The 17,865-nt window shown below is 38.5% G+C and overlaps 1 protein-coding gene across 1 annotated transcript in view; it reads right to left on the minus strand.

The window, feature by feature from the left end:
• Positions 1–6,638: 6,638 nt before the first annotated feature.
• The window catches only part of LOC120630088, a 31,252-nt gene continuing 20,025 nt past the window's right edge, over positions 6,639–17,865 (minus strand). Inside the window, exons 20-29 of the mRNA XM_039899235.1 lie at positions 16,610–16,763; positions 15,304–15,426; positions 13,125–13,319; positions 11,899–12,174; positions 10,785–10,955; positions 9,960–10,030; positions 9,349–9,496; positions 8,411–8,621; positions 7,818–8,019; positions 6,639–6,991 (exon numbers count right to left, since the gene is read on the minus strand). Of these exons, the coding sequence (XP_039755169.1) occupies positions 6,659–6,991; positions 7,818–8,019; positions 8,411–8,621; positions 9,349–9,496; positions 9,960–10,030; positions 10,785–10,955; positions 11,899–12,174; positions 13,125–13,319; positions 15,304–15,426; positions 16,610–16,763 (1,884 nt within the window). The 3' untranslated portion in view covers positions 6,639–6,658. The remainder of the gene's footprint in view (positions 6,992–7,817; positions 8,020–8,410; positions 8,622–9,348; positions 9,497–9,959; positions 10,031–10,784; positions 10,956–11,898; positions 12,175–13,124; positions 13,320–15,303; positions 15,427–16,609; positions 16,764–17,865) is intronic.

The following is a 17,865-nucleotide window of genomic DNA, read 5'->3' on the forward strand; positions in this document are numbered from 1 at the left end:
CCATAAATGAAAATATGATTGTTTTAAAACCATGCTTTTTATTAACAATAAATATATTTAACTCTATCGCAATTAGATAATGTGCTTTTATTTAAACTTCACTTCACTCATTTGCAATAACCCAAATGCATTGCTTTACGCTAATAACACCTTTGTTATTTTAGCTAAGAATTTAACAACGGTAACGGTGTAACAACGGGTAGGTAAATAGAACGATAATAATTTTTGGATTTGTCGATATTTCGACCCAGTTTCGTGGTCAAGACGGGACCGTCCCCGTGACTGGTCCCGTCGTGACCACGATCCATGAAACTGGGTCGATATATCGACAAATCCAAAAAACTTATCGTGCTATATACCCGTTGAGCTATAATATTTAAGAAAAGAGTTAAAACGCTTGTATAGCGCTCTTGTATACAGTATGTAGCTCTAATAGTGCTTAAACTCATATTGTTAACTCTTCGTTAAGACAGTAAATAAATATACTACGACAATACACACATCGCCACCTAGCCCCAAAGTAAGCGTAGCTTGTGTTATGGGTACTAAGATGACTGATGAATATTTTTATGAATTATATATACATAAATACTTAGAAAATACATATAAACACCCAGACACTGAAAAACACTTAATGCTCATCACACAAACATTTTCCAGTTGCGAGAATCGAACCCACGGCCTTGGACTCAGAAAGCAGGGTCGCTGCCCACTGCGCCAGTCGGCAGTAAAATGAAGCTTTTTTAGAATTTTCACCGGCAAGGCTTTACAAAGAACCAATCTAAATTGAGAATTTATAGCTCCGAAACGTGGTCGCTAGCGATAGGTCTAGTAAAATGGCTAATGCCCGTTTTGACTAACAACGGACAAAGCAATCCCTGAGTAAGTAGCGCTTAATCGAAGATTCCTAGGCATACATATACCTTTCACCAATCGATTTTTACTAGACAACTAATATAACCTAACTTGTCTATGGTTCTTGCCGTAAAATGTGGTATTTTGTGTTTTTATTATCATTTTTTTCACTTTTCGTTTGCATTTAAGGTTATAAAAAAGAACGATTTTTTTATCGATATGTTTACGCTGAATCGTTGGTCGTACTTATATATGGCGCCAACGTCGTTAGTGATCATCTAATATTGAAACGTTATTATTCTTTACGCATCATCCAAATCATTAGGCACCCGATTTAATAGTTTCTTAGGTTTAGTGAAAATGGGCATTACTCACTCAGCGGGCTATGCTCGGAGTATCTCTACGTGATCAAATTAGACATAAGGGGATTAGAGTGTCTAGTGAGATTTTCTACCTTCACCTACCTATTCGATCGCGTGAAAGTTAACTACGATTTGTGTGGAATCGGAAGAGCGCCATCTAGTTATAGTTCTGGGAAACAGTATTTTCACTACATAGCGCTCATCAGTGGCATAGCATAGGTAGGCTGACGGCCGATTGGCGCAGTGGGCAGCGACCCTGCTTTCTGAGTCAAAGGCCGTGGGTTCGATTCCTACAACTGGAAAATGTTTGTGTGATGAACAGGAATGTTTTTCAGTGTCTGGGTGTTTACATATAATTCTAAGTATTCATGTATAATATTCATAAAAAAAAAATATTCATCAGTCACCTTAGCACCCATAACACAAGCTACGCTTACTTTGGGGCTAGATGGCGCAGTGTGTATTGTCGTAGAATATTTATTTATTTATTTATTTATAAGTATAAAATCTCACACTAACCACTCTGTAGGAGAACATCATAGTTGGAACCGATGGACGTTGAGGGCCAAAGGTGCTTGAATAAAGGCCTTGGTAAATGCAGCGTTAGTAGGTAGACCTCCTAGTTGGAAGCAATAACTAGTTAGCAAGAAATATCACCGGTCCACGATCGTCTATAACAACAACTCACAGCACAGCAAGAAGTATAAATTTTTTTACTCCAGAACAATTGCACCAGTAAGTTTGCGAAAATCTGATTGTAATGACTTAAAGGCAGGTTTTCACTAAATGCTTATCTTTTTATATATATATTTCTTGTGTGCGTGTGTATGTCACTGAACTCCTCCTAAACGGCTGGACCGATTTGAATGAATTTTTCGGTGTGCGTTTGAGTGGCACCCTGGATGGTTTAGATTAACAAATCAGCCCGTCAGATGGCGCTGGGGCCGCTAGTAGTATATAAAATAGCTATCAGTATGTTAAATAGCCTAATACTACGTCTCTTCGAAGCTGAGTATCAAAGTTTAAGCGTGGGCGAGCGATGCGACGCGTCGGGTCGCGGTAATTTGTTTAGAATAGCGGATAAAAAGTTAGTATGGGAACTATTACTACTATTTCCGAAATCATAAAAGGGTGAAATGGTGTATGAGAGACAATGTAACTCGGCTGCTATCTCACCTGGTGGTTACTGATGATGCAGTCAAAGGTGGTAGTGGTAACTTATTATTTATCATCATCACATAAACCCATTACCGGTTCACTACAGAGCACAGGTCACCTCCCACAATGAGGAGGGGTTATGGCCATAGTCAACCACGCAGGCGAAAGCGTGCACCTTTGAGAACATCATGTAGAACTTTCCGGCGTGCAGGTTTCTAACGATGTTTTCCTTACCGTTTAAGACACACAAAACATTCATTTCAGACACTGAGAAACATTCATGTTCATCACACAAACATTTTTACATTTTCATTTTTATATTTACATATATAATGAATATTCCGTTATGCGATGGACTAAATCAGGTTATGCGAGACATCTTAGAGCTTACAAGCGACGCTTTCAGCCGGAATCCGAAACAGTCGCCCTAACCGAATACGGTAAGGATTGATTAATTGACACGATGGCGCGTGGAGACCGTTTAGGAGTATGGGTTTTAATAAAACTGCTACAAACCTAATACGTAAATAAAACACCATACTTAGTAAAAACGACATCTTTATTGCCTACTTATCATTGTTAAACAACCATGCTTATTACTAACAAAATAAAATAAATTCTCTCGCAATGACTTAACATGCTTTTCTTGATGCCACCTACGCAAAAGCTTTGCTTTATTGCACGCCTCATAAGCGAAGCGTTGAGGTTGTGCTCTACTCTCGACATTTCAAAAAAAGCAGTTTTCTCGAAACTGAAATTGATTTTTTGTTATTTATATTGCACTTACAGGTTAATTTGAGTACACTAATATCAAGTCAAATAATTTGTCAGGCACATAAAATACATTTCAATAACAATTTTTATGTTTAACATAGTAAATAATAACATTAAACATAATCTTTTCTGGACGTCCGTGTATGGACGGGTGTATGTGGCATCAAAATTGGTCGAAAAAATGATCCTATCGGAATAATTTTTTTTTAATTATCTAAAGTAACACACGACATAATTTCTTAGTTAATATGAGCGTTCAATTCACTGTCGTTAAATTTCCATGTAATTATTCTAGCTAATATTAATTGTAACTTTCAATGTGCAATCATTATGACATTCCCGTGTCTTGTTTACAAAAAATGAATAATAATAAATATGAAAAAAAAAAAATTTGTAATGAGCATTGAGTTTCAATTAAAAAAAAATTCAATTTTATTGTGAAAAAAATGAGATTATGAGGCGTGCACTTTTGGATTTCCCAAATTTTTTTGCTTTGCATTCAGTATTAATAGATAATAGGTACAGTTAAAAGTTAATACATATTTCAAAACGCTTTAAACATACAGAACCCTCAGTCAGCCTTTCACGCAGTGGATTGTGTCCAAAACCTCTCACTTAGTCACTTCACACCCGCGAAAAATAGCTATCACACAAACTTTAGTTTTTCAGTACTTTATTTTACATTAGAGCTAAAATTTTCGGCTGCTAAATGGAATGAAGTGGCTAACTGCTCGCGCCTGTTCGAGAAACACTACTGAAGTGGAGTGGTTTTTGATGCTTCAATATTAGTCGTTTACACGGTTTCTGTATGAACTTAATTCTGACTTTTAAACTTAACTTAATGTATAAGTATTACGTTACTATGCAATGCGTAACAGAATTACAAAATAATGTTGAACGATGCATAAGTATCCTTCATAAGGAATCAACCTGTAAAAATATTAAATCAAAAGAAACATATTTATTTTTCCATAGAAACGAATTTAAAACCTTCTTAGTGTTTACTTATGACAACTCTATTGAAAATAAAAGACCGACAGGCGCATAGTACCTACGCTACGCGACGCGTCCCTAATAAAATGACGGGAGTCACATGAAGAAGAAGAAGAAGAAGAAACACTTTATTGCACGTATAACATACAGGAAAAGAAACAGTAAGGAGTATACAGTACACAATGTAGACATGCAAAGGCGGCCTTATTGCTGCAAGCAATCTCTTACAGGCAACCTTTGTAGATAGGACTTACAGCAAGAGAACGGGATAGTGCCAAGAGTGTTGATAGATATACATAAATACCAAAATGTAAAGATACAAATACATATATAATTTAAATAAATATACGTAATATATAAAATATACCTACATGATATATAAATAGAAAATATACATAATATATATAAATATATAACAAACATAATATATATAAGTAGATTTTAACACACAGTTAAAAAAAAAAAAGAATATAAAGAATGATTTTAATTTTGCATGTGATGTAAAGGCTGTATCTGAATACATTCAATAAAAACTATGGCAGTGGTTTATTACATAACATGTGGCAGTGGTTTTCGGTAAGATAAGCCTCAGAGACAGTCCATAATGTACCTCTTAAGCCTGCAATGTAAAGTATTTGACGGCCGAGTGGCGCAGTGGGCAGCGTCCCTGCTTTCTGAGTCCAAGGTCGTGGGTTCGATTCCCACAACTGGAAAATGTTTGTGTGATGAACATGAATGTTTTACAGTGTCTGTATCTTATAAGTATTTATGTGTATTATATTCATAAAAATATTCATCAGCTATCTTAGTACCCATAACACAAGCTACGCTTACTTTGGGGTTAGATGGCGATGTGTGTATCGTCGTAGTATATTTATTATTTATTTCGGTTTTCATTTATACGTTGTATATGTTGTATAATGGCGTCGGTGATGACAGATGGTGTATGCGTGTGGTGACGGCAGAACAGAATACAGTTGTCACCATTCCTTTTCTAAGGGAATATAACGCTCACAAGGTAAGATAAAAATCATACGGGCGGCTTAAGGTGCTCACCGATTTCTTAACTCCAGACTGGTACCTACTGAGAATTCTAAAACAAAACCGAACAGTTTTGGCCGACCCGAGAATCGAACCCGGGACCTCGTAATCCGTATTTAAACAATCTAACCACAACAAGGCAGTTATGAGCGGGATATACAAACAAATGTTGTTTACGCATTTGTATTGTTATGTACAGTATTACAACTTATGGTGCAAATTCTGTGTAGAGATGATTTATCTTACTCTAACTTAACTAACTTAATTTTATTCTAATTTTCGGTATGTTTGGCGGAGGCACCGGCCATCGCTGCTGGCGGTGCCGAACGGGCGCACCAAGCTACTGAAGGAGGCGCCACTGACGCGCGCGACGCGCGCACTCCGTACCCTCAATGTGATAGCCGAGAAGACGGATTTATTTTGTTGCACTCTGAGTGAACTCACAAATATAGCGATTTGGATTTTATCATATACACTATAGTTATATATATTTTATTAAAATTTACATAACATGCTGCATTGTCGTATTAGGATAACTTTTTCCTGTAATGACAAAAATGTAAGATGGGAATAAATAAATAAATAAATAAACTTATGGACGCAAAACCTGTGTTGAGATATATATCACGGTCGCCACACGGTGTAGCTGTGTAGGTACTCATATCATAAACTGCTTCATCCTAACTACTTAATTTAATAAATGCAATAATGTTTGTTTGCCCTTTCTCTTTTAAAGGATGATGAGTAACATACCTACGCTTCTTTTTATCACAGGAAAACAAACGATTCCCGCGGGATTCGTTAAAAGCCGTAAGAACGCGAGCAAAAGCTAGTAAAAAAATGTTTTGAATTTAGGATCCTGCAAGGCTAGGCTGCGCGCCACGAGAAGTTATGTCTACCCATTATCCCGTCAATCTCTATAGAAAAAATAAGATTAACGGGTAGTGATATATATCTCGTGGTGCGCATGCTAGCCCTACTTCGTCCGCCCCTCGTACGTAGCACGGCTTGCGTCCGCTACGGCAAAACTGTCTTATTCAAAAGCTAGTAAAAATATTTTTAGAATTTTGGATTCTTCAATGCTAGGCTGCGCGCCATGAGAGAGTTATGTCTACCCATTATCCCGTCAATCTCTATAGAAAAAATACGAGTAACGGGTAGTGATATATATCTCGTGGTGCGCATGCTAGCCCTACCTCGTCCGCCCCTCGTACGTGGCACGGCTTGCGTCCGCTACCGCAAAACTGTCTTATTCAAAAGCTAGTAAAAATATTTTTTGAATTTCGGATCCTGCAAGGCTAGGCTGCGCGCCACGAGAAGTTATGTCTACCCACTATCCCGTCAATCTCTATAGAAAAAATACGAGTAACGGGTAGTGATATATATCTCGTGGTGCGCCTGCTAGCCCTACTTCGTCCGCCCCTCGTACGTCGCACGGCTTGCGTCCGCTACGGCAAAACTGTTTCATTCTCCACTTATCTGTTAAAAATTACAGACCAGGGCAACTCTGTAAGCTTGGTAATATGGAACCTTTGTTCGAAGGGTATGAGCCCATCCAGCGTCTCTTTTTTTGGCACAGCTTTAGGCTTTTGTGGATAGAGATACTTGCAGCAGCAAGACTTCTCATCGTCAATTACACTCCGACGCCCAATTTCGTAGCTTACGATCGAGTTGTACACGTAATCTATTGGAGTTGCAGTGATAATGTAGGAATAGACATCTCTGTTTTCAGCTTGTAACTCTTCCATCCTCTCGAATACTGTACCCCATGTCAAGGTTGCGTCCAACACTTGTATGTTTACTTGTACCTGAATAAAGAATTGATAATAAGGGTTTAAAAGTTATCATCATTGACCTTTAAGGTTTGGCTTATGACGGTTCGCAGTTACGTTAGTAAAAATATATCTGTAGCCAACAGTGAAGCGGTGATAGCCCAGTGGGTAGGACTTCCATTCGGGGGGCCGAGTTCGAATCCCAGCGCTTACCTCTGACATTTGTAAGTTATGTGCGTTAAAAGCAATTTAAATATAGCTTGCTTAAACGGCGAAGGAAAACATCGTGAGGAAACCCGCATGCCTGAGAGAACTCTCAGGCATGCGGGTTTCCATAACGTTCCCAAAGGTGTGTGAAGTCCACAACTCCGCACTGGGCCAGCGTGGCGGTGTACGGTGTTAACCCTTTGTCATTGTGGGAGGAGACCCGTGCCCTTTAGTGGGACGGCAATGGGTTGATAAGATGATGATTATTATGAGACAATAGTAAATTATTAACTATGGGAATCATAAGAAAACTCGGAGTATCTCTACATGATCAAATCGGAAATGAAGTACCTACCTACCAGAGATGCCGACTTAGCTCAACAAACTCGAAAAGCTGGCTATAGCTGTGTAGCTAGGCTAACCGACGCATGCTGCACGGCTAGAATGGGAAGGAGACATTTTCTCCACGGGGAAAAGCCAAATGCTAATCTTATCCCAGTTTTATTCACTCAGAGATGGGGCGCGCAGGACAAAATAATCTTTATGGTGAAAGTGTAACAAACATCCATTCATGCTTATAAACTTTCGCAGATATAATATTAGTACCTAAGAAGTAGGATAGGATAGAATAAATTGGAAAGTAATAGTTATTTACCTCAGTCATATCATTGATCACGAAGATCTTAAAGTGTTTGGCAAACATCTGTTCAACGTTGACATCGTTTTTCAGGTGTAGTACCACTGTAAAGCCCTTGTCACTGTAGCGAGTCACCAAGTTGTCCACTTGGTCTATGTCGTGGATGTGGCCCTTTACCAGGATCGCTAGGCGGTTGGTCACTGGCAGGTGACTTTCAACACTGAAAATAGTAAATTACTCTTTAACTTCCTTCGTGGATTCAAATATGGACCTGAAATGGGGGCTCATGTGATAAAATGGACCTAATGTTTGAGACATTAAGTCCATTTTATTTCGACGATACTGAGTTTGTTAGCGAAAAACGACTCCTCGATTGTGTCGAATAATGTCGATTGATTTAAGATAGTATTATTAAAAACATATATATATATTTTATTTTATCATAACATATATATATTATATTTTATCTACCAACATTGTAAAACCAATCAGCAAATAAACGAATTGAATTAAAAAAAAATTGTGTGCCAGCAAATTTTGTAATAAAGCTAATGACTGCCTTCACCACACGGCAAGGATGTCACCGAATACAAAAAAAAAACTAGATTCACCTAGTTGAACTAATTATGATGCCGTGTCCTCGTTTCCTCAAGTGGTACAGTATGTAGTACATGGCGCGTTGCACGGAGTACTTCTGGTACGCCGTGTACTCGTCCAGGACGATAATGGTTGGAGCTCCGACGGTGGCAGCTGCGAAGTGCAGGCGACACAGATCGCCGGGGCTCAGGTACTGTATGACCGTGTCGGCTTGTTGATGGAAACCTGTTCAATCAAAAAAATTCAAAATTCATTTATTTCAATTAGGCCTAGTATATAAGCTCATTTGCAACGTCAAGTCAGTCAGTTTGTAGTGACTCTACCACCGGTTCGGAACGCAGATTCAATCAAAATTAATCATTAGCTTATAACAGTTACCTTAGTGCAAGATTTGCTCTCTCGCAATCGAGCAGTCGTTTTCGATTATCGAAAAACTTGAACATCGGAGTAAAATGGACCTTAAACATACCTCAAATTAGCTCTGACTTTTGACAGAACGTTTGTAAAACCAAAATCAAAAGTATTGGATTTCGATGCTTAATAAGTAAAATTAGGTCAATTTTACTTTGAAGACCCAGAGTTTAATACTGGAAAACGACTCCTCGATTGAAAGTGAGCAAATCTTGTACCTACTACGGCTACAGTCCAGTGCAGGACAAAAAGTTACCTACACGCAGTGGCGTGCATAGAGGGTACGCACAGGGTATGCCGATGATATAATGTGAAGAAAATTTGCAGTACTAATCATAAAATATAAAGGGCAGGCTTTTATAACACTTACAATGCCTATCCTTAAGTTTTTTATAACTCATACTGGAGATGTTTTCATTTTATGTCATCCGCCCGCATAGTGCATACCTTGTATGCACGCCACTGCCTACACGTTACGTATACACTCAATTAACGTATTAAAGTTCTTCGTAACAGTACCTTATAAAAAAATATTACTCACCGAGAGCGTCGACGTAGTTCATAACTTCCTGCCGCGCGTGCGCCTTTGGCACGCCCCGGAGGATTGCCAGCATTTCCAGTCCGTTGTAAACTGTCATCCAGTGTGGCAGGGGACATAGGTCGCAACTCAGCGTCACATTCTGAGCGTACTATTACAGTATAACGAAATACAACATTAGATACCCGGCTAATTTTGTTGTGGGCCCTTTTAGAGCAGGGCGCGTGGAACCCTAGCTTTCGTTACAAGTTCACGAATGTAGTCACCAATGTAGTCACTCTTGCCTTGAAGGTACTCAAATTATACCTGGCAGCAGTGGCGTGCACTTCATACATGCACAAAAGCAATGCATACCCTAACATTTTTTTATAACTCATAAAGGGGAAGGAATTTTCAATTTTATGCCATCTAAAGAAGGACTTTATGGTCAAACACCCTGGGGGGAAACACAGTTGCCGGCAGGGCGTTCCACATCATAGCGTATTCTGATACGTCGTACATCAGAAAAGTGGATAAAAACGTTTCGTGCGTGTTAATGGAATATCAACCACATAAGGATGCAACCGCTCACGGTGTCTCGCTATAGATAGATTAATATTGCACTTTTAACATACCTGATGTGGATCTCTGTTTGATCTCCATTTAGATAAACACCACAGATTGCCCTCTGTTGACATTTCATATCCTGCAGGTACAAAATTATGTCAAATGATTCAATTATTGATGAAATTAATGCCATGATATTCATTTCATATTACTAATTTCGTAATTAAAATCGAATTTACAGTCAAAATGTTAGGTTAATTTATATTACTAATTTCTTAATGTAAATCGGATTTTACGGTTTTTTTTTTATTGGTCAACTTAAGAGTAAAACAGTTAACGACCACTCACCTCATCTCAAACCACACAGAGTTTATGTGACAAGGTATAGATTAATGATATTCATTTTAAAAACAATTTTTTTTTCATTTATGTTGCAATCACAACCCTACCAGTAGTCAGTAGACAACATAGCAAGTTTGTGATGACTAGTTGTAGATAGATGACATACCAGATCCCTACCCCACGCAACATTCTCACTGATAAAGTTATTTTACAACAAAATTCTTTAAGGTTGCCTTTACATATTAAATGTTATTAGTGTTTTTAATCTTATCAAACAAATTAACTGGAAGCTTAGTTATAAGTGATGGGAGCATATATTCCCAGGTACGCTGGCCATATGCATTATTATAAGAAGGTATTATAAGTTGGTAAGTATTTAAGATGTCTTAGGTTCTCTGATCTATTGTGTTCTCTTAATGAATTAATATGCTGCCACTCCTCACAAGTAACTGCCAGTTAAATTTTTTCATACACATTTAAAATGTAGTTAAAATGTAGGTTGCAATCTTCGCGTACACCTAACAACAATAATAAAGTACTCTTAAACATACCTGATAGTATTTCACAGAGTCTCAGTCTACCATGCACTGATAGGCCCGAGATGGCCAAAGCTTCACCTTTACCCAAGCCTAAGTAAACGTTCCGTATAACCGATTTCCCAAATTTCCTCAGTGAGACGTTGCACGCTAGAAGGTATTCGCCAAACGTGTCCACTCTGTCTCCTAAAATATATAGTACGAATCAAAAATTTACTCTTAGTACCTACTCGAAAACGACTCCTCGATTGCGAGCGAGAAAAACTTGTCTATGGGTACAGAGTGAATAGTGTGGGATTTTCGGAAACAATACAATACTGGGAAACCTTTTTCAACGCTTTTTCGATACCATTTAAATGGGCGATGGCGACTGGCGCAATGTGTTTACTGTCGTAGTATATTAATTTATTCATTTAGTTAAGTTTCACCCGATCGAACTAGTAAATGTAGGTAGGTAATCTCGCACTAGGCACGTTGTACCCTTATCCCTTAATACAAAATTAGCTCGTTCTTAATAATCGTAGTTATCGTGTACTAAGAATACGTGTGTGATTTCAATCAGCAAAGCAATAAACATAAATAACGTGAGAGATATCGATCGATGGCTGTTGTTTGGGAGCCCTTAAATATTGATAGTTAGTTAGTATTGGTTGTTAAAGTGGCAACAAAAATACATTAATGTGCAGTGGCGTGCATAAAGGGTATGCACAGGGTATGCAGATGATATAAAATGAAGAAAATCTCCAGTACGAGTTATAAATACTTAAAGGTAGGCTTTTTATAAATCTTACAATGCCTATCCTTAGGTTTTTTTTTTAACTCGTACTGGAGATTTTCTTCATTTTATACCATCTGCATACCCTGTGCATACCCTCTATGCACGCCACTGTCAATGTGCACATTTCAACCGTCTAACTGTCACAATTCATGCAGCCTGGTGACAAACTGACGGACAGTGCAGTCTTAGTAATAGGGGGGTTACCTATTACGGAGACTGCACTGTCCGTCAGGCAGTCCGTCAGTCAGGCAGTCAGGCAGTCCGGCAGTCAGGCAGTCCGGCAGTCAGGCAGTCCGGCAGTCAGGCTGTCCGGCAGTCTTTGGGTACGAAACACAAAAAAAAATCACTGACTCCTTTTCTGGAGCAGTTCGTCTTGCTTCATGAGCACGTCGCACTTCTCCCGTTTGGCCTCCTGCGTGCCTGTATCGTGCTGCGGCTTGCTGGGGTACACCAGCTTGTACAGGAGCAGCGACCACAGCCGCTGGATATACTTGTACTCCCACAGAAGTAGCAGCACCATGAAAACCACCGCGGCGGTGAGAATGGCGATCATGTCCATCAGGACACCTTCGCTCTTGGCCAGGTAGAATCTTCGCGAGAAACATTCTTGAAGAACCCCACATTTTGCTGCAAGTTTGTGAAAAGGATCGTTCATTAGGATTGAATTTAGACAAGGGTAGGCTTAATTCAGAAACTTGTGAAAACGGTGGCATCCTTATGTGGTTGACATACAGGCAACACGCACGAAGCGCTTTTCATCAACGTTTCTGATACGGACTGCTAAAGTTGGGAACGCTCTTCCGGCTTCGGTGTTTCCTCATTCATACAACTTGAATGCCTTCAAGGCAAGAGTGAATAGGCATTTTGTAGGCAAGCGCGCCCCAGTTTAGACCGCATCATTGCTTTTCATCAGGCATGATAGTTGTCAAGCGCAAGTCTATCTAGTATAAAAAAAAAATTGGCAAAAAAGGTAAAAATCCTCCTAATTTGCGAGTGATATATTTTTTTTAGGGTACGCAGTGCTTTTGTGCATGTATGAAGTGCACAGTGATTTCTTCCATGCAACCATTACGGAAAGTTGACTTTATAAAGTAAATTAGGGGAGCACCAGGTACTCTAATAAAACATTTATATTAAAAAAAGTTATTATTGTCCATCGGAAATGATTTATAATAAACTACTGCAAGCAATTATGAGATTATTGAGATATCATTTAAACAAAAATTAATGGCTAATAATAAAATGTTATTATAGTGAATTAAGATTCCAATAATAATACGAATACATAATGAATGAATTAATTTAATATAATTTAATTTAATTTATTTAACGCATTTTGCTTCTGTTACTTATATCGAAGGCTGTGCCTAGTTTGCAACGGGATGTGGCACTACAGTTGTAGTTGTAGCTTGTGTTAATGTGGGTATGTGCATGTCGTTTGCTCTAGTAACTTGTGCAAGTAGCTTGCACTAGTTAATTACTACATTTCTTTGTCTAAACGGCTTTATCGGACAACTGTCACTGATAATAACTTTATTCTGTCGTAGCGGTGTGTTGTTATGTAGACTGGTACTCACAACAACATTTATGAAACATTTTGAGCGAGCAGAGACTCTTCCTCTCGAACACTATACATTCGCTGTTGTAGAGAAATATCTTTCTGATCTTTATGAAAGCGTACGCCATGTTGAACTGCGGCGATAGCGTCATGAAGTTGACGACATAGTTGAGGGCATTGCCGTACAGAAGCTTCGCTAATACCGTGGTTTCACCTGATTTAATGTAAGCATTCATAAGAAAGGAGTATTCGATTTCTCTGGTCTGATCCGATGGAAGGCTTTGACCTTTTAAAATCACGTGTTTAAAGTAGGCCATCATACCAGCACAGCAAGTATGGGCAGGAGACAATTTTCTTCCCGAAGAAAGTACCAAAATGTATCTCCTCCCAGAGCTTTATAAACTCGCAGAGCATTGGCGCACAAGTGGAAATAATATCCAAATAAACTGACGGTCCAAGTAAATGTAATAATAAACGGGGGTAAACTTCTCCTATTCCATGCTGCCGTGCTTTAGCAGGTGAACACGTTCATTATACTCGTTAACAAAAAGTGGATATAAACAGTCGACTTACAAGAAATGGTCATAAATTAGTGTCATCTACATTTTGGACCTACCAATGCATAAGTTTAAAGAATATGTTGAAACACATTTATTACAGCGAGGTTACTATACAATTGATGAATTTCATAATGACAAGGTTGCTTGGAAGCATCCGGCTCTGCTTTCATCTCTCACAACATAGTAAAATGAATGTTAAAATGTAAAATTTGAATAGCTGAGGTTGGAAAAGAGCAGCTGCCCAGTTTCTTGCTCGGTAGAATCTGCCTTCCGAACCGGTGGTAGAGTCACTACAAACAGACAGATTTGACGATTCAAAGTGCTTACGTTTGGCCTACTTGAAATTAAATGAATTTTGGAATTGTTTCGAATTTTATATGCCCTGTCAGGGGATATAATTTTTGTCTCCTGTCTGTACCTACTAGTCCTGCTGAATTAAAATAATTTTGAATTAATACGGCAGAAACATTAAACAGACATAAGTTCGGAGATGTTTTGACGACAGATCTTACGAGGCGATTAAGGAAATATAACGGAGTTCGATTTTGGGCAAACCCTTCCGCTGAGAGAGGCCTTTTGTCTATGGATGTACTATTATCGCCTTTTAATTAATAGTGAATTGGCGACCTCCCAGGCGCAACGGTGAGCGCTGTGAATTTAAGTAGGAGGTCCCGGGTTAGATTCGAACAGGGGCAATGTGGGAATTTATAATTTCAGAATTTTCTCTGGTCTGGTCTGGTGGCAGACTTAAATTCAAATTCAAATTCATTTATTTCAAGTAGGCCTACTTTATAAGCACTTTTGAAACGTCAAGTATGCATGTTTGTGTGACTCTACCACCGGTTCGGAAAGCAGATTCTACCGAGAAGAGCCGGCAAGAAACTCAGTAGTTGCTCTTTTCCAACATCAACATTTACAATCATTTTGCTATCTTGCGGGAGATGAGAGCGAAGCTGGCTGCTTCCATTCTACCTTGTCATTGAGGAATTCATCAAATGTATAGTAACCTCGCTGTACTAGATGCGTTTTTACACATTTTTTAAATGTATGCATTGGTAGGTCAAGAATTTCCTTAGGAATCATGTTGTAAAAGCGTATACTCAACCCCACAAAGGAGTTCTGCACCTTTCGTAGACGATATGCAGATATCACTAATTTATGACCGTTTCGGGTTACGGCTTAGTTACTACTCTACCGAGAAAACGTGCCGCTAAGCGATTTAGAGTTCCGGTGGGATGTCGCGTAGAAACCGATTAAGGATATGACTACCATACAGGGAGTAACAGGTTAGCCCGCTACCATCTTAGACTGCATCATCACTTACCGTTACCACCAGGTGATATTGCAGTCAAGCGCTAACTATTTATAAGAATAATAAACCTTTTATTTGAGATAAAAACAACACATTGGAATTAGGAATCAACATATAGAGTACATGCTACACAAAAATATATCAATAAACAATAAAAAAATTAAAAGAGCTTAAAATTAGGTAACTGGATAAAATTAAATAAACTAAAAACAAACACATAATAGTTCTACGTTGACAGTCACATAACGTTTACATATCTATGGTGTTTTTCTCCCAAACAGAGTATCGCCTCAGCGTTATGCTGTAGCAGTAGATAATGCACTCACCAAAAACGACGTTAAGTATCACATACGCCATAGTGTTGAGCGATGTTCGTGGACCCATGCTGAACAAGTACGCTTGCGGAATACAGCCTAGTCCATAAACTAATAGCATCAGTGGTACTACCACTGAAAAATAAACAACAATTACAAATAGGTAACACTGTAGTACCTACCAGCCCGGAGTTGGGAAATAGGCGGTGATTCGCCCCAGTGCCTCGGAGAGCACGTTAAGTTGCTGTCTAATCGCACCATAAGAGTGATGGATGTTCTTTTGACGGCCGATTGGCGCAGTTAGTAGCGAACCTGCTTTCTGATTACAAGGCCGGGGGTTCGATTCCCCGAACTGGAAAATGTATGTGCGATGAGCTTGACCGTTTTTCAGTGTCTAGACGTTTATCTGTATATTATTTATTTATTAACTCATTATAAGTACTTATTCATAGAAATATTCATCAGTTATCTTATTACCCATAATACAAGCTACGTTTAAGTAACAAGTAAAAACCATTGTACAACTTAATAATGAGGAATTGGATTTGGTGGATACGACAATCTTTGTAGGAACGAAAAAAAAAAATTACCCGGCTAAGTTTGTTGTGAACTCTTCTTAGACCAGGGCGCGTTTGGAACCTTCGTAGCTTTAGGATTAAGTTGGCGAACGAAGTAATCACCATCCCCTTACAATTATTGAATTTTCCACACTGTTAGGGAGAATGGTAGTCATAACCCCACCCCAATCGGTGTCTACGCGACATCGCACCGGAACACAAAATCGCTTAGCGGCATGTCTTTGTCGATACGGTGGTAACTAGCCACGGCCAAAGCCTCCCACCCGACCAGAGGAGAGAAATTATAGATTCCCCTGCCGGGAATCAAACTCGGGACCTCCTACTTAAATTCCCGGCGCTCACCGTTGCGCCAGTGTGACGATGCTCCATACTCTGAAGTTTAATATTGCCTATTTATTGTAAAAAATAAAATAAATAAATATACTACGACAATACACACATCGCCATCTAGTCCCAAAGTAAGCGTAGCTTGTGTTATGGGTACTAAGATGACTGATATTTTTATGAATAATATACATAAATACTTGTAATATACATATAAACACCCAGACACTGAAAAACATTCATGTTCATCACACAAACATGTTCCAGTTGCGGGAATCGAACCCACGGCCATGGACTCAGAAAGCAGGGTCGCTGCCCACTGCGCCAGTCGGCCGTCATTGTATTGTCCCATGCCCATATGTTTTTTATGCTATTTGTATAGGTAACTAATGTTAATGAACACATGAATGTCTTACCAAGGTCAGTGTAATAGAAGGTTCTTGGTGCTACAAGAACCATGATGGCCACCATGGCCGCCGTCATCAAGATGACAAGAAAAAAGTAGAGGATGAAGTCGCACACGAAAAGTGTGAACCAATAGCGCGCCGGAGAGAAGTTCAGCGCGTGACTCTTCGAAATTCAAAATGGATTTATTTATAAGGAGTTTGGCCTACTTTGTAATACTACTACAGCTACTTTGAAATGTACGCTTATGTACTTACTGTGTCTCATACACAGTAAGTATATAAGCTAACATTTATGTCTGTCTATTTGTAGAGACTCTACCACAGTTCCAAAGCCATATTCTACTGATTTTTTAATCAAATTAGCACATTAGTATATCACTGATTTCTGGCTGAAGTAGTTAAGTAGCCTTTTTTACATAAGTTTAACCACTTAATAAATCTTGCACGAATTCATCGATTGTAGGTCATAAAACTCCAGATTGATTTCTTAGATGTTTCTGAAGAATCCGTATTTTTAGGAATGACATTTATAATGTTATTTAAAAAAAATACGTTTTAAGCAGTAGTAGGACACAAATTTATCTATCTATAATGCTCAGGTAAGCTGTCATAGGTCTAAAGTCACTACAAACAAACAGAAAGAAATGTTTGGAAATCGTTTGTATGGACAAATAAATATGCTTCTTTTGACTTAATATTTTTACAGCATGACTCTTTATGAAATACTAGCTGTTGCCCGCGACTTCGTCTGCGTTTGATTTTGTTTTTTGATTTCAGGCATTCAATTTAGTTGTAAGTCTAAAAAAAATTAGAGTATTCAATATCGCTAAGCCTTAAATGAGGGGTTTGCTGCTGTCCGCTGAGGAGTTCTGTCCTCTATCTGCAACCACATTCAGATCTACACAAAGTTTGTGCAAGTTTAAACACATATTATAACCTCTATAGTACCAAAATAATTATTTAAATCGATTATAATTTGTCGGAGTTATGGTGTAAAATCGTCAAACACTTTCATCCCCTCTCCTAAAGGAACCTAGCTTAATGTCGGGATAAAAAGTATCCTATATTACTTCTAACACTTCCAAAAATATGTGTACAAAGTTTCATGAAAAAAATGAAATGAAAATGAAAAATAAAAAATGAAATGAAAATTTATTTGTTCACATAAAACAATAGCAGATAAGGCGGAGAACTTCTGTTAAGTTTAAAACCTGTGCCAGAAGATCGGTTAAGTAGTTTTTGCGTGAAAGCGTAACGAACAAACT

The sequence above is a fragment of the Pararge aegeria genome, chromosome 2 (assembly GCF_905163445.1).
Source record: "Pararge aegeria chromosome 2, ilParAegt1.1, whole genome shotgun sequence".
NCBI lineage: Eukaryota > Metazoa > Arthropoda > Insecta > Lepidoptera > Nymphalidae > Pararge > Pararge aegeria.